The sequence below is a fragment of the Rosa chinensis genome, chromosome 4 (assembly GCF_002994745.2).
Source record: "Rosa chinensis cultivar Old Blush chromosome 4, RchiOBHm-V2, whole genome shotgun sequence".
In the NCBI taxonomy this organism is placed as follows: domain Eukaryota; kingdom Viridiplantae; phylum Streptophyta; class Magnoliopsida; order Rosales; family Rosaceae; genus Rosa; species Rosa chinensis.
In genome coordinates, this window is record NC_037091.1 from 63,015,382 (window position 1) to 63,038,261 (window position 22,880).

General features: G+C 36.0%; 2 protein-coding genes across 3 annotated transcripts; both read left to right on the forward strand.

The window, feature by feature from the left end:
* Nucleotides 1-749: 749 nt before the first annotated feature.
* LOC112198155 (uncharacterized lipoprotein syc1174_c) lies at nt 750-5,659 on the forward strand. Of its 2 annotated transcripts, none has more exons than XM_040518854.1 (10): nt 750-1,005; nt 1,125-1,253; nt 1,373-1,489; nt 1,576-1,704; nt 2,099-2,275; nt 2,917-3,057; nt 3,173-3,355; nt 3,489-3,560; nt 4,419-4,588; nt 4,726-5,238. In XM_040518854.1, the coding sequence occupies exons 1-9, from the start codon at nt 883-885 to the stop codon at nt 4,578-4,580; spliced, it is 1,233 nt and encodes a 410-aa protein (XP_040374788.1). In that variant the 5' UTR covers nt 750-882; the 3' UTR covers nt 4,581-4,588; nt 4,726-5,238. The 2 variants fall into 2 exon arrangements, with proteins under 2 accessions (XP_040374788.1, XP_024194991.1); XM_024339223.2 differs by lacking the exon at nt 4,726-5,238 and adding an exon at nt 5,284-5,659 and having other exon boundaries at nt 751-1,005.
* An 11,262-nt stretch (nt 5,660-16,921) lies between these two features.
* Nucleotides 16,922-18,718, forward strand: LOC112200080 (transcription repressor MYB6). Its single transcript, XM_024341094.2, has 3 exons — nt 16,922-17,204; nt 17,410-17,539; nt 17,739-18,718. The coding sequence occupies exons 1-3, from the start codon at nt 17,075-17,077 to the stop codon at nt 18,268-18,270; spliced, it is 792 nt and encodes a 263-aa protein (XP_024196862.1). The 5' UTR covers nt 16,922-17,074; the 3' UTR covers nt 18,271-18,718.
* Nucleotides 18,719-22,880: the final 4,162 nt, after the last annotated feature.

Genomic DNA, 22,880 nt, shown 5'->3' on the forward strand with positions numbered 1-22,880 from the left:
CCTTCTTCTGCAATTTTCACAAAAACAAAAAACACACACGTACGTACAGAGAAGAAATTAACCTTTGGTGATGAACAATAAACACACAGCAATTAACCTGCTTTCCATACTAATTAAACCCTGGCTCAGCTATATATATGCTTTCATAGTCACAAATCACAATGGAGCACAGCTTTTCTTACCTACTGCAGATCTTCTTTTTCTTTTTGTCTCTGATGTTTCACGTTTGGTACTTTGGTTTATGGTTTAGGGTTTTGTTAGTAAAGAGCCAATTTATAGTGTCCTTTTACCTTTTTTTATTTTTTTTATTAAATCGAGATCCTCTTTTTTATTTCATTATTATTTTCCTTTACTAAAACCAACTGTAATCATAATATCTAATACGGGATTATGCACAACCTCAAGAGTTCAAGAATAAGTGCCTTAACATGGATTGACATTTTGGAGATGTCATGAGAACACTCATGGTGTACAGAATTATGTCAAACATTGTGTTTTTATTGAAATTTCTCCTATGCATGACTTTTAAGAGCTACTCTAATGTGATGGACATCAAATATATAGACCCAAATTTTATTTAATAATTTTTCTAAATTTCCAACTTTGAAAAATAAAATAAAAAATATAAAAAAAAGGTGAAGATTTTTTAGTTTGTCAAACGAAAGTCTCAGATCCGTTCCCACGGGTTTGGAAAAGATTTGATATTTCAGTGTGCCTAGTATCGCTCGCTCGATTGCAATGGCCAAATCGTAGTTTTCAAAGATAAGGGAGGGCTAAACCGTCTAATCAGCTGATTAAATTCGAGAGCAAAAGCAGTCGCAGCGGGAATGGGATAGAATAAAGCCTTTGATTTCATCCGAGCTGTGTCGACGACGGCCGGAGATGACGGTCCTTCTGAGCCGTCCATTCCCTTCCTTCAGGGCCGGCCAAGACATCCGTATCTTCAAATCCAGACCGTCCATTAAAACAAGCGTCTCATGCTTCACTCCCAAACACTCCTTCAAGGTCAGTCAAACCTGTCTCTCTCTCTCTCTCTGCGTTTTTTTTGTTAAAGTTGAATTTGTGAAGTGAATTCTGAGAAAGCGTAAATTTTTTTTTTGGTCTGTTTCGATGCGGTAATCAAGAGAGACTACACTAGCGTGATGATAGTCCCTACCGGAGTCGGAGCCGCCATAGGTGGATACGCCGGCGACGCCTTGCCGGTGGCTCGCACTCTCGCTTCCGTCGTCGATTGTCTCATCACTCATCCCAATGTGAGTTCCATTATCAATTCCATGTATATGTGAGGACCAAAAAAAAAAGAAAGAAAGAAAAGAATTTAGGTTGTTGTGAGTAGAATTAGTGAAAAATTTGGAGTTGGATAAATGGACAGGTGCTGAATGCAGCAATGCTCTGTTGGCCCATGCCTAATGCTTTGTATGTCGAAGGTTATGCTCTCGACCGATTCGCACAAGGCTTATGGGCTCTGAAGCCTGTTCACCAGAACAAGGTGTGTAATTTATATGTTACAGGTTTAAAATTGATGGTGTGTAAACATTGAATAGGTTACTTATGTTGGAGTGAATTGTGGAGCAGGTGGGGTTGGTTCTTGATTGTGGAATGGAAGAAGAGCTTCGCGTTCGTCATTTGCAAGTGGCTGATGCTGCAAGGGCTTCCCTTGGCTTGCCTGTAGTGGAATATGTTGTCACTGACACTCCTTTGCAGGTATAGAGGTTTGCCTGATGAAAGTAGGCTTTGATTTGTATAGTATTTGATCGTAATTTTGACACTTTAGGTCACAATTGTAGTGTAATTAGTGAGTCAATTAACTAGTGAGCAATCAGTAGGCACATTGTTTCATCACATTTCTGATTACTAGTCAAAGCTGCTGTAATTGAAACAAGATTGCTATAGTCAAAACGTTTAGACATGTAGTTCCAAATCCCCTGCATTGATGTAGAGAAGAGTTCTGGTTTCTACTCTGTTTCACCTTTCTTATGCTGCCAAGCCTGCACTTTATCTCAATATTAAGAGTTCTGAATCTACTTGGTCACATGAAATTGGAGTTCTGAAGTTTCCTCATTTGACTACATGATGTTTAAGGGAACAAATTCTTCAGGTAGAGAAGTGGATTGATACAAAAAGTGGGCAATCAACCGGGAGCATTAAGCACCCTGAATCACTACTGAGGGCTGTGCAGGCTTTAATCAAACGCTCTCAAGTAAATGCCGTTGCAGTTGTTGGACGTTTCCCGGATGATGATTTTGAAGACACTGATGATTATCGACAAGGGATGGTATGCTAATTATTTTCTACTTAATTACCATACAATGGCATGTCCTGATTAGTGTACGATGAACTTTCCTGAATAGTTGAAATCCCTTCTTTGCCATTTGGTACTTTATCAAATTGAAGTTTATTATTCAAAAAAAAAAAAAAAAATCAAATCAAATTGAAGTTTTTCTGTTTTCTTTTCTGGTACATTTGTTTTGCTAGAATATGCCTGTATCAGTTCATAATTTGCCAAATTAGTTTGGGCTGGTGCTGCTAATTCTTCTTCTGTCAGAATGACCAGCAGCAGCATTTTATTTCTTACTTAAATTTGAGCAATATATGACGGTTTTCATAAAGTCAATTCTGTACTAGCTTATTCTTGGTTCTGATCAGGTCTGAACTGCATATGTCCACGACTTTGTGATGCAATAACCATGGGTTATTAACCGGTTCATGGCAGTACTTGAGCCATTTCTCTTTCTCCATAAAACACATATATGTGGTTTCATTTTTGTACAACTCTTGGCTTCAAAATTGCTATTTAGTGTTTAGTCCTTGAAGCGATATTAAAGATTGCCTGTGGAAGTTCTGGGTTGTGTGGTTTCATCAATGCATATAGCTGATTTCTATAAAATTCACATTTCATGCCTCCTTCCTTTCCAGGGAATTGATCTATTGGCAGGAGTTGAGGCAGTTATAAGCCATCTAGTAGTGAAAGAATTCCAAATTCCTTGTGCACATGCTCCTGCTTTATTACCTGTATCTCTGAGCCCATCTTTATGCCCAAAATCAGCTGCTGAGGAGGTTAGCACAATTTTACATAACTTAGAACTGATTTGTGTAAGAGAGTTGAGAGTACCATATCTGAACTTATGCTAGTAGATGTTTTAATAGTTATCTCTGTTTTTATGTGCAACAGTTGGGATACACATTCTTGCCTTGTGTGCTTGCTGGCCTTAGTAATGCACCACAATACTTGGTCAAGAACTCTGAGTCCGAGCATGGTTGCATACTGACAAATGATGTTGATAGTGTCATCCTTCCTATAGATGCTTGTGGAGGACCTGGTGCTCTTGCTTTTGCACAAAGCAAAGCCAATAAGGTACACAATTGAAAATGTGTTTATCTTAAAATACTCTCACTCCCTATTCACCGGTTGAATTTGGAAACAACTTATTTGACAGATGACATGGGATACTTGTTCCTTCTTGTTACTAATAATGATTTCATTGCAGCCCCTTATAATTGCTGTGGAGGAAAATGAAACAGTCCTTGATGACACACCTGATAAAGTTGGCATTGAAGCAGTATGTATCCAAATATTTTCACATTAATTCTCTGACTTTTCTCCCTTTTTGGCTTTTGGGACTTGGGAGCTAACTAAATGAAGGAAAATAATTTCTATGGCTCTTGCACTACATTTAAGTGAATTTATTCTGTTTAGTTGCTAAAAACCTCAACCACGTTCTTTTCTTGAATAGTTGGTGGAACCATGTCTGTTAGTAATTACTGGTCTCTCAACTAACTTACCCAAAGGTTAAACATATATATCAATCAAGTGCTTTCATTCCCACCCTATTTCAGCTTCTAGTGCACCAATGAGTGGAGGCCTGTTAATCTTCATAATCATTCTAGCTAGTGAACTATGGTTGATCCCTGATTACCGGCCCTATGAAAGATCTCTTCCAAAGTTTTCGTTGGTCTCTTTTTCTTTTATAATATGTACTTTCATGCAGAAGATATATTCTGAAATTCATTTTCTAAAGTGATGAGGCTGAATATTTAATATTTTTCTGCAAGTATCATTTGAAGGAAAAGACAGCTGAATTTGGAATAATCACATTGTGTTTCATGTAACTTTTATAGTCTGAGGCTCTGATGTGTTTCATGCCAAAAACAGTATGTGTGTGTGTGTGTAGAGAGAGAGAGAGAGAGAGAGAGAGAGAGAGAGAATGGATGGAGCCCTAGTACACCACAAACAACTATTCTATACAGTAATGACCAACAAACCCACTGGGAAATTGACACTTAGGCACTTGGTTTCTGATTAAGTGGAACCTAAACACCACACAAAATTATACGGTAGTGACCAACGTACCCATTAGGAAAATGACAACTTCAATTCTTAGCACTCGTTTTCTGATTAAGTTGAAACCTTTCTGCAGATCAATGTCTCAAACTATTGGGAAGCGATTGGTGTTGTTGCAGCTCACAAGGCTGGAGTAAATCCGCAGTCACTACGAAGAAATAGAATTAGCAGTCTTCAACGCGTGTCTCTATTGCCTGCTAATGGTTATGCCGTTCAAAGTGCCACAACAAATGGCTGATTGAAGAGGTGTGGAAAATCTTTTTCTCAACTACATTTCACCTAACATTATTCTTTCATTTATGACAAACATGTTACAAGATTTCTGTTTTAGTTTGATCACCTGTAAGGAATTAATGAAAAGGAGTCATTCGGTGCTTGTAAAGTTGGTATAGGGATTCAAGGTGCTGTCTGTAATCGAGTCATATAACTCATCTTCTAAAGTCAGTGATGATTTTCCAGTAGGTGGATTGGATAAAACTTGGTGAGTTGTTGAATCCACTTGAGACCTTTTGCCAATTGAATACTCTTATAAATGCAGAGTTGAAACAAGTGCCATTGGATGTGGATAAGCACTACCAGTATAAAATCGAATCATAGTTAGGTTGATTGAATGTTCTTTCTTCTGTTTTCTGATCTGAAATCCTGATGGAAACTTATAACTACAAGTCAATGCTGGTTTTATGTTTTTTTCTTCTTCTATTGTTTTTGGCGGTCAGATTGCTTGTCTTATGTTGATTCACAGATTTGGTACTTTCTATTTGGTCAGATGTATACATTTGCTGGAGTTTGTTACTTGAATTTTTGTATTGTTTGACTAGCAGAAATAGCAGGAAGCTTACATTATTGTGATGCCGATATGAACTTGAAATATAACCATAGATATATACACATATTCCTTGTACTGCTCTCGTTATTGTCTTATATCTATTCACTGTTTGCAGGGATATAACTCAGTTACCCTTGAGATCCTAGGAACAATAAGTATGCTAAAATCATGCTTCCATAAGAACGTACAACCTCATGAACTGGCAGGCAGTGTGTCAGTGAAAGACAAAAAAAGGGTTGTTGTTTTGCAAGGCTACTTAAAATTGAAAAACTGATTTGGTGACATATATGTATTCAAAAGTTGTTAATTTGTCGTTCTGGCATGTTATTATTTTAAGGGTAATTTGAATTGTGAATAGCGGCTAGCCGACTTTGTACAACTCCAGCAGCCGGCTAGACTTGAACCAATATTGCTCAGTCAAGGAATAGAGATGTGACACTGTTTCAGATTTGTTTTGAATTTATAAGATTTGATCTACACATTTCAGAAAATTATTCATAATCCACTCTCTTACAGTTCCATAAAGGGAGAAACCTTTTTGTTGGAGAAATAAGATTGTCTGGTCTAAAGGAAAATGAGGAATCTCCATTATGATCAACCTCAAAATAAGAAACAATAGACTCATCAATCATACAATACTTGTTAATGTTGGAACCCACTACTTAAGATTGAGGTCATGGATTTGAGTTACCATAGGGGTAGGAGTGAAATCTTTTTATCATCTTTTTTAAATAAATAAAAGAAAAAAACTTGTTAATGTTGGAACGAGTTAATAATATACTCAATTTCAACTCTTATATATAGTTATATACTGCACGTTTCAAGAAAGATTATCCACTTTTTGGATTTATTTGAATAGGGAAAGTTCTCTGATGTACATATAAATGTAAATAAAGTTGAAAAGTAGATGTTGATTAGGTGCTGATCGGTGACTTGATCCAATTAATCATTGTCATTAACGGGTTCTGGGAAGTTCTTATACTATATTAAGCATGATCAATGATGAACTGGTGATGCAGACTTCAGATAACATGGGCAACTGACACAAATATTATCTTTGTTTGGTAGGGTTGATTTGCAAGCATCATATATTATATTATAATTTCGTCAAACCGTTCACCTTCCTTGAAGAACAAGTTGAGATTGGTTCACCAACGTAGATGCAATAATGCCAGGAAAAATAGCGTTACAGCTTTTCATTGCTCGATGCATGTTGAGAAATATATATATATATAGAAATATATATATATATATATATATATGTATATGTATGTGTATATATATAACAAAGACTGGCTTGTGGAAATTCTGGACATCGATCCATTGATCGAAATGGTAAGGTCAACAATTAGTTTTCTAAATTTCTGTTCTGAATTTTGAAAATGCACCCTTCTCTCTAGCAGCATAATTAAGCTAGAAATATATATATATATATATATATATGTATGTATGTATATATATATAACAAAGACTGGCTTGTGGAAATTCTGGACATCGATCCATTGATCGAAATGGTAAGGTCAACAATTAGTTTTCTAAATTTCTGTTCTGAATTTTGAAAATGCACCCTTCTCTCTAGCAGCATAATTAAGCTCATTGCATTGATAGCTATAGTTCAACATTAAGTAATAAAAACCCATGCCAGGTGATTTTTTTCCTTAAACTTTTCCTTGACGTAAATTTAAGAAGGTTAATGGTGTCCAGATAAAATAAAGAAGAGTCTGTGCAGGTTAATGTATTTAATGGAAGTGAGACTTCTCTGTCCTTATGCTTTATAAGATCGAACAAAAGAAATTGTCGGTCATAAGATTCCAACAACGAACAATTTTCTCGTATATTATGCAAACTAACTGCTGTATTATCTCAATTTTTGCAAACATAACTAGTCAGCCTTAACCGTCTTTCTTCCGGTTTGACTTCTACAACAATCCCTGCACGAGAGGCACATGCTTGTTCATCAAGAAGTCCAAGTCCAATTAGAGCTAAGAACAGGGCTACTTATATGTACATATATACGTTTTCATTATTCCCGTGTACGGATATAATGTGTGTAGTTAATTTCATGAATTGACTTTTAGTACTGTAAAAGACATAGATATATATATACGTAACAATATGAGATACAGCAGTCTTGATCTATTTATAATTACTACGGTGAAGTCATTGCAATATACGTACGCGCGCTCCTAAACTCTCAGATTATATAATGGGGCATCGATCCACAACCAGAGGTGGGCTACCTAACCTAATTATAGGGAACTGGAAAGTGCCATATATGCACAGCTCTCCAATCCCATGCTAATCAAGTACTAGGGAATTCTGCCAGTCAGGGTCTTATGAATGATTACCAGGTTTACGTGTCTGATGTTTTGAAGTCAAAAACTTTATCAGCTCTGGTCATTTCTTGATCGATTATTATAATTAGGCTAGCTAGCTATTGATAGCCGTCCTATTAACCAAGATATGTTTCACCAAGCTACTCTCTCTACTCTCTCTCTCTCTCTCTCGCGCTCTAAGTCGTTGAAGTTTGGGTAACGTAGCAATTCCCAACCTAGCTTAATTTCCTTTATTTCCATCATAGTAGTAAATGTAATATATTTTCTGTTGATTGTCGGTGCACCTTGGTTCTCCTTTTATAGCAAGAAAAGAACAGAAACTCCACGAGCAAGTCTACAACTGGTTAGCTCGATCGTTGAATATACATGACATGACGGTGGGTGCTTACTTATGATAAACAGTTGGAGTAGAAGTACATGTGGAAGCCAAGGCACCTTTGATATCTAACGCATGCAACCTAATACACATTACATATACATCATTAATACTAATACTAATTTTAAACTCTATATAGAATTTGGATATATGTGTTTAGTGGATGGTAAGACAATGATTTTTTATTTCAAAAATTATGTGTTCAAACCCCATTAAAATTGGAATAGGGTGGGGACAAACAAAAAAAGAACCTATATAGAATTTGTTTGAACCTTATAAGGATCGTATTGATTCTTATCAAAAAATACAGGATCAACTAAGGCTGTTTAAACAGGCACATGTCAATTAAATGTCATTCCCGTAGCAATTGGGGTTATGGATTTTCAGTTTATGGGGGGTAGTATGGGATCCGTAGTAGGTGAAAAAATCACACGTTCTGTTTATACACCTTATTTTGTTTGATTAATTTTCCTCAAGTTTTAGTCATACTTCTCTTTTCAGTAACTAAGAAAAAGAAAGCAACTGCCCATGGCCATATCCTACTTTCCTCTCCAGCAACTCCTGCGTACAGTAAATATATGTCAGCTCCATTACAGCAGGAAGCTACCAGCTCAAGCCAAATTCACCGCCTTGCTTTCTTTTAGAGTTGTAGTACATAGTACGTTGGTTATGAATTTAGGAGAAGTAGCTAGCTTAGGTTGCTTTTTAAAGTAACAATGGAGATTCATGAAACAACCAGATCTTATATGCGATTGGTGTTGTGCAACACTATCAATTGGAGATTCATGAAAACACAAGATATGTGATTTTGGTGTATACATTAATGTAGACCCTTCACCCAACGATTCCTTCGATTCATCGCTATCAATAACAAATATCAAAAACTAATGTAAAATGATAAATTATAACTTCATACTATATGAAGAGAGTTCTCTTTCTATCTAAAAAAAAAAAACAAGAGTTCTCTTTGTAGTTTTTTTTGTTAATTTTTTTTTTGTTAAATAAGGCGACAATTATCATTACTAGAATGAGTAGTGCATACACCAAAAACCTAGTTTCATTTAAACGAAAAAACTACCATCACTTATCTCTAACAAAACCGCACCTTATCAGCTGATATGAAAACGAAGCACATTACACCTCTTACCGGCCTCTTTCATTAATACTTTTCCCCATATATGATAACTTTCATGAAATGCACGCATGACATTTCCAGTGATAGTAAAGAAAAAAAAAAATTTGTGTAGGAATTGTTATGTATATATGCCCTGGAAATTATTCTATGCACCGGCGGTGCAAATGACCGAACACTTATAAGATGATCTCAACCCTTGATATTTATAATTAATATTTTTATTAATAACCTAAGAGTGGATTTAATATAATCTAACTATCCATTTATGTCGGTGCAAGTGCATGTCGGTGCATTAAATCCTCCCCAATATATGCCCTTAGAGAAATTAAACTACATTTGAAGATGGAATATAGAACTATACAGACGAAGCCCTAGCCTCTTTCCCAATAATGATGGGCAGTTGAAATAGTATATAGACAGTATAATAAGGTAATCTATACATTGGCGTAGCTGTTGGTCTAGCTTTGTTCTATTCGATCTGCCGAATATATATCTGCTACTTCAAAAGATATACATAGAGAATTATATATATTTTTTCTGGCAATAGAAACAAGGATTAGAACTTAGAAGTGACTATACGAGGGTCAATCCATGCTTGGCTTTTGCCCAATACCAGAAAACCGGCCGCTCGAAGCGCCACATCTATCAGCTTGCGCGATACAGATATAGCTATATATAATTAAGTTGAGCTGATATATATAGTCGATAATATATAACTATGAACGGAAAGCATGGACCATTATGAGATCAGATTGATCCTTTATCCTTATCCATATATAGAATACTAGAATTTCATACTAGCTCTGAGCAGATATTGAACATGAAGAACGTCAAGGACTGGTAGCATGCAACAGCACCCCTTAGACTGGCAGGTGCATGCTTCTTGCAGTTAGGGGTGATGAGTTGCAGGTGCATGCAAATACTACCATACAAATATAATCAGAGTTGAAATGGATTAACATATATGTATGAGGAATATCATAGTATAGAATTTCAAGACAAATTTTTTCAAGTCATATCGCTTTACCAATTATTTTCTAATTTAGAGGCACTTGCACCGACATAAATAGATGGTTAGATTATATTAAATATACTCTTAGATTATTAATAAAAATATTAATTATAAATATCAATGGTTAAGATCATCTTATAAGTATTAGGTCATTTGCACCGTCGGTGCATAAAATAATTTCCACAATGTCAATGACATTAATTCTTTAAGTCATTTTGCACTCTTTAAAGTTAAGATTTTATTATATTCAATTTTCATAGCTAGAAACACATAATGACAACTTTGCCAACAACATTCTTTGTCCCCCAAAAAAAAAAAAGACACAACATTCAGTGTATTCAGTGCCTCGATCAACTTCATCAAATATACTGCTGGGAAAGCGATCAATTAGAAGTCAAATATCACATTGCTCAAAAATAAAAATAAAAAATAAAAAAAAGATATTTTCTCCATTTACCCTATTTCTATGGATTTTTTTCCCACTTACCCCATTAAGTTTTTTTAATTCTCCCCTACCCAAAATAGTCTAAAGAAGTCTTCCCTAATACTCCATTAAGTTTTTTTTTTTTTTTTTGAGACTATTTTACCCTCACCTCTTTATTACTTAGAGAGAGAATGGAAGAGAGAGAAACCATTAGACCTGTAAATGGACCAGATTTTGATTCGGACCTACTCCAAATCGGTGGCTATTGGACGGGTTTGGATCGAAAATTTTGATCCGTTGATCCATTAATGATCCGAATCTGTTAACCCGTTTATTTAACGGATCAAATACGGATTTAGGTAGATCCGATCTGTTAATGATCCGGCCCGTTTTCGTAATAATAAAATATTATTTTTCATTAATATATTATTTTTAATATATATATATATATATATAATATGAAGAATTTCTAATACAATTTTTTTGCAGAAATCTAAGGGACAGTCCATCACCCAAGATTTCAAGACACATTAAGAATTTTGATAATGTAATTCTACTTTTGGTGATACTTTTCATGTTGTTTTAATATTATATTAATATCTTATGAGATATCATGATATAAATTTAATATTACTATTTAAAATTTTAAAATATTTGAAATTATAAACGGGTCGGATTAGTGATCTGTTAATCCGGCGGATACGGATTTGGAATGAGCTATCAATGATCCGCCGGGTTAATGGAGAAGGGTTTGAATCGATTTTTTTTTTTTTAAGTAAACGGGTTTGGATTTAGGTCAATCCGATCCAAATCCGGTTCATTTACAGGTCTAGAAACCATAGGAGACTTCGCCGGAGCCCCGTCACCGGTCGCCGGATTCCAGTCACCGATCTTCAGATTCCGGTCATCGGTCGTCGGAATCCAGACACCGTCCACCGGACTTCTTTGAAAACCTCACTGGAGGTCCCCAAAGAGGTTGTCAAAGATTTCATAGGCCACCGGAAAGGTTTATTGCCCGCCAATAGACGCCTATTGCCCCTTAACAGAACTTTCGGTAACTGGAATGAGAATTAATCTTCTTAAAATTAGATAAATAAAACTTTGATTAAAAAAAAAAACTAATAGATCATATCAATTAAAAAATGTCTATAGCCCTACAATAGACGTCTATTGCCTCCCAATAGACACTCAATTTTTTTTCTTTCCTTCTGTCCCATTACTTAAAAAAAAAAAAAAATGATTAGGGCACCCAGAAAATGATCTGGGCACCCACCGTTGCACCTTTCTTCACCGGTTGCAGACCCGTCACCAGTTGCAGTCCCTCAATTACTGTTTTGATCCCAATAAGTCGATCGAAACTGGATCTTGTTGGCCTTTGCCTCGGCTTCTTGGTGAATGAACCTCACCATCTACTGGATGTGCATGGAGACATCGGCATTGTTCATGGTGGCTGAGATAGGAAGTTGAATCAGAGAAGATCGATGGAGGAAGTCGGTGAGATCGTCGGCGAATGAACCTCGATCAACATCTGCTGGATCTACATGGAGATTGGGAGTCGAATCGGAGAAGATCGATGGAGGAAGTCGGCAAGGTCGCCCCGGTCAATCGGCGCCAGAAGTCGAGAGAGAGAGAGTGGCAGTGCTTGTAATTCATTAATTGAGATGAGGGCACAATGGTCATTTGTTGTTAATTGTATATATGGGAATAAAAATCTGTTGTGAGGTAAATGAGATAAATTTTGCTCATTTTGGTGGTTTGAGTCAAGAAAAAAAAAAAACAGAGAGAGAGAGAGAAGTCAAATATCCAATACTATAATTCACTAAGGCTCCTAATTCATATTAATTGGTTCTTCCCAATAAGCCATATGATATTTGAGATTTGGGCTCGAGGCACAGACAACAAAACTTAGCTAGCTTCTCCACATTTCACTTATTTAGATTTCTTTTTTTCTATATTATAATTATTTTTATGACGAATCATCGTTTTTTGTAGTTGTTCCTAGGATGGAGGTCTGCCTTGCTTCTTCTATTGGCGACTCTACGTCTCTCAGATTTTATTTATTCTTTGTTTTTTACTTCCAAGTTGTTGGTTCATGTCTTTGGGATTATATGTTGTTTTGCATGCAACCGATCGACACTAGATAGCCTAATTTTCTATTTATTTTTGAAAAAAACTACTATCACTTTCCTAATCGAATAAATAATTTTGTAGAATGTAATTCACATGTACGACTGCTTATAAATGATAATGTGCGGCAAGTTTGAGCTGCAAAAGTAATTTCTGCAAAGGGCAATGATATGGGGCCTCAATGAGGCCTAAGATTTGTGGCCTCAAATCCTAAGTGTCATGCCATGTAAGTAAATACAAATTTTATTTTCAATTCCACATATCTTGACACATCATACTATGACAACACCAACTTTACCCTTTTACATTTCCTTTTAGATGTTAGGGGGTGCATTAATTACATTAATGAATTTAATTAGATGACGAAAAAAATCAGCTATTAATTATGTATTAATTTAAGAGATATGTCTATAGATTCTTTGACCAATATTTTTCTTCATTTAGTTAAATTTTTTTCCTTTAATTTTTCTTTCCAAATGATATTAATATATTGAATTATGTGCCAAGAAATAGACGTTTAACTTTTCTTTCCAAATATTGATTAATTTCATCCAAAAAAAAATAGCATTAATAAATTGAATTTGAAAAATACTTATGTCTAAATTAAGAGGTAAGAAAAAATTCCCACATTAGCAGCCATGAATTAATATCTACAATCTAGATATAAGGGGAAAACAAACAAAAAATAATGAATTCAAATCTAACGTTTAAACCCTACCTACATAAAGAGAAAACAATGAACAAAAGAATATATACAATCAAATTTCACGTTATATTTCTAAAATTTGCAGGAACCCAACAAAGATTAAATTCATATACATGTGTTATGCAAATCTATTAATCGAACGTACGTGCAAATCTATTGACTGAATTACATGAATTTTTTTGCACTCTCGATTGATGTTGTTTAAATCTAAGAATGAGTGTAATGAAACGGAAAAAAAAAAAGCCAATTTTTTTTCTTTAGAAAAAATCCAAAATAATTTAGAGTCATTAGATTTTGAAATGATAAGATTGTCTTTTTCTCAAGAATTACATAACATGATTTGACAAATAGGTGATGTGTGTGGATGACATGGCATGACACCTAAGATTGAGGCCACAAATCTTAGGCCTCATTGAGACGACAAATCATTTTCCTGCAGAAATAGGAAAATGGTTCAGTAAATATACTTGTTTATTTTTATTTTTATTATTATTATTTTTGAAATAGAAGTTGATTTCATTAGATCAACAGTCAAAAGACTAGAGTTTACCACAACTTATAAAAGTAAACTCGGCAAAAACACCGAACTAACTAAACTAAGCTAGAATAGATCATTAATCTCTCTGAGACGCTCGCTTTTAAGCAAACTTATCTAAGAATGTATATACCTCGCCCCCTACGGAAATGAACTCATTCAACTAGCCCTCCTTTACCAATCACGCAATTGTGGTACAAGTAAGAAACTAGAAACATCATAGAAGACTCATAGAGGTCCATGCACTCTTACATAAGCTTAATCTCACTAAAGAAAATTAAGCAATAACCAACTCCTTCCCTTTTAGGTTGGAGCTTTTACCCTTAGCCAGCTTTGGCTTCTTAGGAGACTTCTTCTTCTCACTAGCCTCCCCATGCTTAGAGGACTGCTGCTTGTCATCAGCAGGGGACCTATTCTTACTGCCAAACAGTCTCCCTCTTTTCTTCTTCCCATGACGGGACCTGGTACTCTCTTGCACCATCGGATTCAACCAAAGGTTTTCTAAATCCAGGTTCAAGTTTCTCTTGTCCACTGCCAAATTGAGCTTCAGTTTTTTAGGGGACACAGTTACAACATCCTCTCTATCACGATGCTATCCCCGTGATTCTCTCTGGAGTTAAGGCTGGCTTATGCAAAGCACGCACCACCACATGTTTCTTTTGCTTTGTGAGCATTGAACTCAGCGGTGCCTCAGGACTCTTGACCTGGCATTGGAGTCCAAAAAACTAGATATGGGCCTGGTGTCGAAACCCTAGCTCACATCGCCGCCGAAACATTTCCAGCCACAATCCCAGAACACGACGTTGTCGTGTTATTCTGCAGAGGAAGATTATCAGTCTGCACCACCGGAACTGTATGCTGCGAACCCAGGACTGTTCGCTCAGCCTCATCATCATCCTCATCCAGCGCCGGTCCCAAGCATGGCAATCCAAAGTGAGTTACAACCCACATGTTGAGCACCGGCCGAAGAGTTTGTCGTACCTGAATCTACAAACAAATTCAACCTCATCTTCCACCCAATACCAACGTTTGAATGGCAAAGGCTTGTTCAATGGTATTTCGACAAGGATCCGAAGCTTCCCAACCTTCTTGGCGTTCTTGTCAATTTATTGAAAGTCCCCCAAAGTGTTTCTGATCATTGTCATGACCCTTTCAGAGCGGAAGGCTGGCGGGATCCTTTTCAGGGTAATCCAGTATGATGTCATAGTCAAAGGAACCTTCTCCACTGACATGATCCCATCATAGAAGGCGGGAGCCACCAGAGCATGGTTGTAGCCCCACGATGCTCCGCGCCAAACGCTAACCCTATATGCAGGATCCGACAGCATAAACAGCACCCTCTGTCCCTTAGCTTCCTCTACTTGCAGCGATCCATTGATTTCTCCATGCATTGCAGAACATCCCCATAAAAGATTTGCTCTTATACTCCCGAGCGGTGAGAAGCTTCCCCTCTAAGAAAACATTGGATTGTCTCAAAGCCTGGCCCTGAGTCGGACCCATATCGATCTGTCTCTTACCCTTAGCGATGGCAAAGGAGGAGGCTAGTCTAGCAGCCATGGCATCAACAGAGCTCATCTTGTTGACAGAAAGCAAAGAGTACCGAAACCCTAACCCTAGGTTTTCTAGAGAGAAAGGGTGGCGGCTCTTCTAGATTTTAGACTTGTATTTATAAATATACTTGGTCATTTATTTTCATTATTCCTCACTTATTAATCCTGAAGGGGTTATGTAAACCTTAATTAACTGACAATGAATTAATAAAGTTTAGTTTCAGATAGCCATCCAAGCAAATGACAGGTTTATTTGGTATTGAAAATAAAAAAGACTACTAATCACCCGTGCTAGTTTTACTCGTTTCAAATGTGGAACATCTGAGAGATTGAGGTTTCTCATAGTTCTCTCCTTATCTTCTTTAGTACTTAAGAAAATGATCAAAGCTACTCAGTACATATGTATATATAACCATCACACATGGTCGAGTTGGTAAGAGTCTCCAGTTGCAGAACCGTGACACTTGAGTTCGAATCCCACTGACGCTGATTGGAGTTAAATCCCAATCTATTCTCAGTGGTCATTGGGGAGGAAGCGTTTTGACATGATCTCCCGGTACGAATTAGTTTCTAGGCCTAGAAAGTTTTTGAGAAACCGTGTGATCCTGTAAAAAAAAAAAATATATATATATATATATATATAGAGAGAGAGAGAGAGAGAGAGAGAGAGAGAGAGAGAGAGAGAGAGAGAGAGAGAGAAAGAGAGAGAGAGAGAGAGAGAGAGAGAGAGATTCCACTAAGGGATCTATTTTTTTGGTCTTTTCTAGGGATAGGGTATTAGACCAACTTTTTGATCACATTTCATCATCTCAACCGTTCAGTTTTTAGGTCCTAATGTGTAGATCATTTCTGCAAATTTTCAATCAAAATGGTGATCGTTAAGGTATTAAACTAAATTAAATCAATGGACGAACCAAATCTGTCAAACTTGAACCGTTCATACTTATAATCTTAAATCGTCATTTTGAATACCTTAACTATAATCAATTTGGCTGAAAATTTGCAAAAATGATCTACACATTAGGACCTAAAAACTGAACGATTGAGATGCGAAAATATGATGGAAAAGTTGGTCAAATGCCCTATCCCTAGAAAAGATTTAAAAAAAGGATCTCTCACTAGAAGGGCCCTGTGTGTGTATATATATATATATATATATATATATTTTATTTGTTTAGGTATCCCAACTGGACAAAATTTTCTACTTTCTAGGACAAAATTTTAGGACAAAATTTCTAGGACAAAATTTTACCTATAGGCTAGATTCTGTATACCTCAAAGTTTGTAAATTTCCTCATTCTACATTTCTAGTAGTAGTGAAATTAACGACTTTTGTTATCCATGGAAATAATCAAAGGCTGAATTTAATCATGTCTACCTTTTCTTCGCATAAAGATGTCAAACCCTAGGACAGTGCTCTCTGCTCACTGACCGATCACGCACACTGACGCATTGCCGAACCACCGGTCCAACTGGTCCTTAAAAAGTCAACCTTTTTCTTTTCCGGCTAACTATTTGAACACCTACCAATCCAGCCAATCATATAAACCTCAGTTTCCTCATCTCAATACTAAACCCAATCCATTCTAGCTTATCGGCCCCCATGTCTGTCTCTCTCTGAATTACTGAATCATATGCATCCTTCTATTTCTAGAGCTAGCTAGCTAATTTCTTCGTAAATTTGATAACTTGGTTATAGACAATCATGAGGAAACCCTGCTGCGACAAGCAAGACACGAACAAAGGAGCTTGGTCGAAACAAGAAGATCAGAAGCTCATCGATTACATTCGCAAACATGGTGAGGGTTGTTGGCGTACCCTCCCTCAAGCCGCAGGTAAATATATACATTTAAACGTAAAGATATGCAAGGAAAGAGATTGCAGAATATAGAAATTATAGGTTTTTTTTTTTTTTTGGGTCTTCTTTACTAAATAACTACATATCAAGAGGAAATAATATCAAGAACGTTGCTAATTTTGTCCTTTATTAATCTTCTTCTCATGTACTAATTGCCAGTCTTTTGGAATTTGCAAATTCAGGCCTTCTTCGATGCGGTAAAAGTTGCAGACTTCGGTGGATAAACTATCTACGGCCAGACCTTAAAAGAGGCAAGTTTGCTGAAGATGAAGAAGACCTCATCATTAAACTTCATGCACTCCTAGGCAATCGGTAAGAGCCATATATGGACATATTTTTGTATGTTTACATTTGCTAGCTGCTTCACAATATAATAAGTACATGACAATTAATTAAAATTAATAAAAATGATTTATACATAGAAGAACCATATGTGGCTTTTCTACATGGCTTGGAGTAGTTCTAATTAAGAGGTTTTATTCATGATTGGTCGCAAAATGATTCAATTTAGGTGGTCGCTTATTGCTGGAAGATTGCCGGGACGTACAGACAATGAAGTGAAGAACTACTGGAACTCGCATTTGAGAAGAAAGCTTATGAACATGGGTATAGATCCAAACAACCATCGACCAACCAACACTCTCCTCCCTCGGCCTCATAATCATCATCAAAGCCCACCACAAACACTAAAATCACCAGCTGGTTCTGGTATCAATAATTTTAATCATGAGCCAGTAGTGATAGAGTCCAAAAGTTCGCGTGGTGATGATCAAAATTGCGAGCAAGTATCGGATGGCAGAAGTTGCTTGGAGGATGACTCTTCTTGTGGCGGTCATCACCTGCCTGACTTAAACCTTGATCTCACTGTCCATCTCAGTGCTCCTAATTTCTCTTCACCTAATGATGATCATCAATATCTCATAAAGGAGCTTAATGAGCCAATTCATCGTCCTCATCTCAACATTAGTGACCCCCCTGAAATGTTGATTGGGACCAAGTCAGCAATATTTGCCTCATCTACCACGCTTCCTCTCTTCAGATAACCTTCCATTCTTCCATCGACTAGCTAGCTAGCTGGTAATTAATTTATCCAATTATGTGGAGGATTTCCACAATATTTAAGCACTAATTCTGGCTGGAGATTAAAGCCAGCGATGTATTTTATCGATGAGAGGAAGATCATCATGGCCTAAATTTGAAGAAAGCCTGCTAGCTAGCTTGTTCAGGGCACAATTCAACAATATTGGAAGCCCCATTTGTGGACATTTAGCCTGAGATGATTAAGCATGATATTTATCCAGACCCCAATTAGGTCAAGGTGTTTGAAGACTTAGCTAGCCGCGCATCATGTGGATATTCATATCCTCGAATAGTAGAAATTAAACATTTATATGGTACACGTGGTTAATAAAATGCATTAGCTATATATGTAAATTTGTGAATTATTACATAAACAAGTCCTGTAATTTAGTTCTCTCTTTAGATCTTTTACATGATCTGTCTTTGATCTGTTTTAATTATATTAATTCTTGTAATTTGTAATTTTACATTGCCAATTAAAGTAACTAATCTTAGCAACCATATATACATAACCAGCGTGCATCCTTGTACATGCAGAGATTGCTCTAGCTAGAAGCTAGGAATTAAACCCACTAGTAAGGTAATACGAAACAAATCACTCTATGATGCCCATAACATGTTGTGATCAAATTCTCAGAAAGTTTTTTTTTTTTTTTTTTTTTTTTGATGGAAAAGAAAATTACTTAAAGAATGAAGCCTCTTAGGCAACCAATATTCACAATGTCAAATATTAAGGCTCTGGAAGCCTCACTTGAAACCGTATCGCTCCAAGACATAGGAGAAGCAACATCATGATGTCCTAAATTTGTAATGGCATCAGCTCAAATTCTAGGAAAGTTAACAAATAGCTGAATAACTTAACATTGAACTATTTGAGATTGGGTATTACTATTTACATCTTTAACATTGACATTTGGATTTGGAATTTTTTTTTTTTTCAAGTGAAATTTGACTTTGTCGATTTATATAAAATTATAAATAAGAAAAAAAAATCACTTTCATTTTGGCAACTAGTGCATTCTTCGAGCATGATTGGAGCAAAATTTTTACAACTATTCAAATATAATTGATCTGTATACTTTAACTTTTAGCCATTTTTATGATAACTAAATTTTTTTTTTTTTGTCAAGTATGATAACTAAAAAATTAGAGTACCATTTAGAGTCTATTTGTGTATAAATTTGTTTCTAAAATTAGCGATATTAAAATAGACTACATATTTGTTTGATTCGCTCTCTGAAACTAAACGAGATCTTGCAAAACAACCAGACAGCACCCGGATCTGCATGAATTGCTAAATATGGAAGGTCATTTTGTTGGGTGATCAAGCTAATTAATTAACTCCTTTTTTTGAACGATCAATATGCAGGATTATACATGGAATAGTTGTATGCGCAACTGCGCATTAGGCTACCCGACCAACATCAGATCACCATATAGCGTATATATATGGCTGTGTCACATGCATGACATGATCCAACATTGGAGAGGGATTGAACCTTTAAATGCACCAGATTTTATGTGTGATCGATACTGATTGGCATAGAGATATGATATCTACCATTCAATATGATCGACGCCTGGAACTAACAGTCAGGGTATAGTAAATTCCCGAGTCCCAAGCTCAGGTAGTATCAGTTATGTTTAGTGCGAACTAATTAATGCCCAGCTCAGTTAGACTTTTCCTTATTCTTGATTGATAGCTCGGTCAAGAAACTTCACAGGAATTGATATTCTTAGGTGGCTCCGCTCGTAAGGGTGAACAGGTTCTGAAACTTCTGCACGAGTTTAGGGTTTTGACCATTGAGGTTGGAAGGGCGGTTATGACGGTTGCAGAAATGATGAATGACACAGATTAATTAATCTGCACCAGACCCATCTACTGGCGCCTACAAATGAACCAATCCCTCAGTGCGTAATACATTGATGATGACGATGATATTGACCTATTAGCCGTATGTGGGTCGGTCTTCATCTTTTTGGTCTGGGAGTCTCGATCCGAATATTGAAATGAATGGCCGTATATATTATTGGCCCAACTCTGTCAACATGAAGGTACTTGCATCAAGATGAAGATATTATAGAGATTGAAATAAGAAAAATGTTTGATCGATCGTCTCTTACGTTGTCTATTTGCGCTGCTTAACGTACGACCAGTTGCTCTCTTCTGCTGGGGTAACCCAGCCGGCCTACTGGCATAGCCGGGCATGTACATTGGGCCTCACTGGTTTGGTGTACATTGAAGTTTGAAAAGTGAAAGCAACGTACTGACGTCTCATCTATCGTACGTGTCTCGATCCAATTCCAGTTCCAATTCAAACGAATTAATGTTTGTTGATCCAGAAAAACCATTTTAGTGTGGGGAACTGGGGATAGCGCAAAGTGTACCAGGAAATGGGTACGTGTCTGCCCTCTAGTGGCGCTTCCATCCGTCTATCTATTGGGGGTACAAAGTACCTACTATTCTCTCAATATCAACGGGTGCTTGTGAGTTATTTGAATCTAGTGGCTCGAAACAAATTATAAATCTAAAAAGCCACAGAGTTAACAGCAGAGATCAAACGTCAACAGATAAAAAATTACTGAGTGGTTAATTTACTGCTGATGGTAAGGAGATCTTTTTGGTTAAATTCCTCACCTCTTACTGCAGAAAAAGAGTACTTAAAGTGGGCCATGCGTATGCTGTTGCTCAACAAAAATAGGGTTTGAACTTTGAACAAAGATGCAGTTCGTTCTAACTCAACCACCATTCTCTTTTAAGCCCGGAAATAGTTGAAGCCTTGAACGCACATTTGCATGTCAATGCCCTTCTTCTTGCTCAAACCATCTAAAGTCAAATAGCTAGCTAGTCTTTCTTTGATTATTTAATTTGTTAGTACTGACCCTGTATATAACACGTTGTGTTTCTGTGATATGAAAGCAATAACCTGACTAATTTCCTTATTCTTCGAGATTGAAGACAACGAAACCATTCTCTTACTCAACTTCAACCTGAATTGCTTTGTTAATTGCTAAAGAAATCCTAAATTTGATTAAGATCTATGCGTTATAATTAATGAATAAAGTATTAATGTTCGATTAGAAGCAATCTGCTCCTTAAACTCTTCAACTGTTCAACCTACTTTCCACACTCTGCAGTTCTGAAAAAGTCAAACCAAAAACGGATACCCCAAACTGCGTTTACAAACTCTAATGAGTTCATGAATTACTTGCAACTTTTGGTGGGATGATGCAAAACGAAACTATTTATAATCATCGGATTATTGATCAAATGTGACTTATTCATATATGCCGGTTCGTTTTGAAGAGAATCCACTCTATGCTCAGACCCGGTCGTGTCATTTATGACAGGAACTGGCTCCGTAAGATCCAGTAGAATAAGTGATTGGCATATATATATATATATATATATATATATATATATATATATATATATTCTCGTTAAGTACTGTATCGAACACGGATCAATCGCGAATCAGATTAACTAATATGAAAATTACTTGAGATGTGTAAGATTCAGTAATTTGATCAATATCTCTTTTTAGGAAAATGCTTGAGACACCAAATATTTATACCAAAATTGAGTACCAAATGATGTGGCATACAACACTTCATCAATATCATTCCATAAATTTTAATGACATGGATTTATTTATTTCCAATTTAAAAAAAGAATGTTTTTGAGAAAATATTTTGTATATTATCAAAACCCTAATGTTTTACAAAAATCAAAGCAATTACAAATATAATTACATTGCTTCTCGTGAAGAGCAACCAATGTTATTTGTTATTGGCTTCATCTTGCTTAAATGAGGAAAAGGATGAAGAATAAAATAGATAGAGAGACCAATATTGATTCTTATCCAATTCTTTATTTGAAGTCTATTATTCATCAGCATTCTCAATTTATGGACAAGCTAGTTGATCTCATCCATGCTCAGTTCTATTTAACCAATGACGACCTGAATAAGCCATGGTTTCAAGGCCTCATTAACCTGCAAAAGGTTTAGGTAAGAAAGAAATAAAGAAAGACATTATGAAAACTCGCAGAGATCGATTCAAAACTCAAACATCAAAGACCCAATTATAATCTTTCATGTGGGAATTGTTTTTTTTTCTTCTAATATATATTTTGATCTGGGTATCAAGGTTACAGAGAGCCAGATTGCTATAACAACTACATCTATTCATTTTCTAAATTAATTTGGTATTTTGTTTAATTGTGACTTTTATTTAATATAAGTTTTCTTAATTCTTAAAAAAAAAACATGAAATATATTTTATATCCAACAAGGAAATCCATGTCAACAGAAATTCCAAAGAAATTGATGATATGGCATGTGCCATGTCATTTGGTAAGTAATTTTGGTACAAAGTTTTAGGATCCCTAGCACTACTCGTTTTTAACGTTTTTGTATGTAATTAGATCTTTACTTGTACGATATTAACTAGTCCCATCAGTTTGGCTTGAATACAGGGGACACTCAACTATATATATATATATATATATATATATATATATATATATATATATATATATATATATTAGTCTCCAATCACATGCTCTGCATGT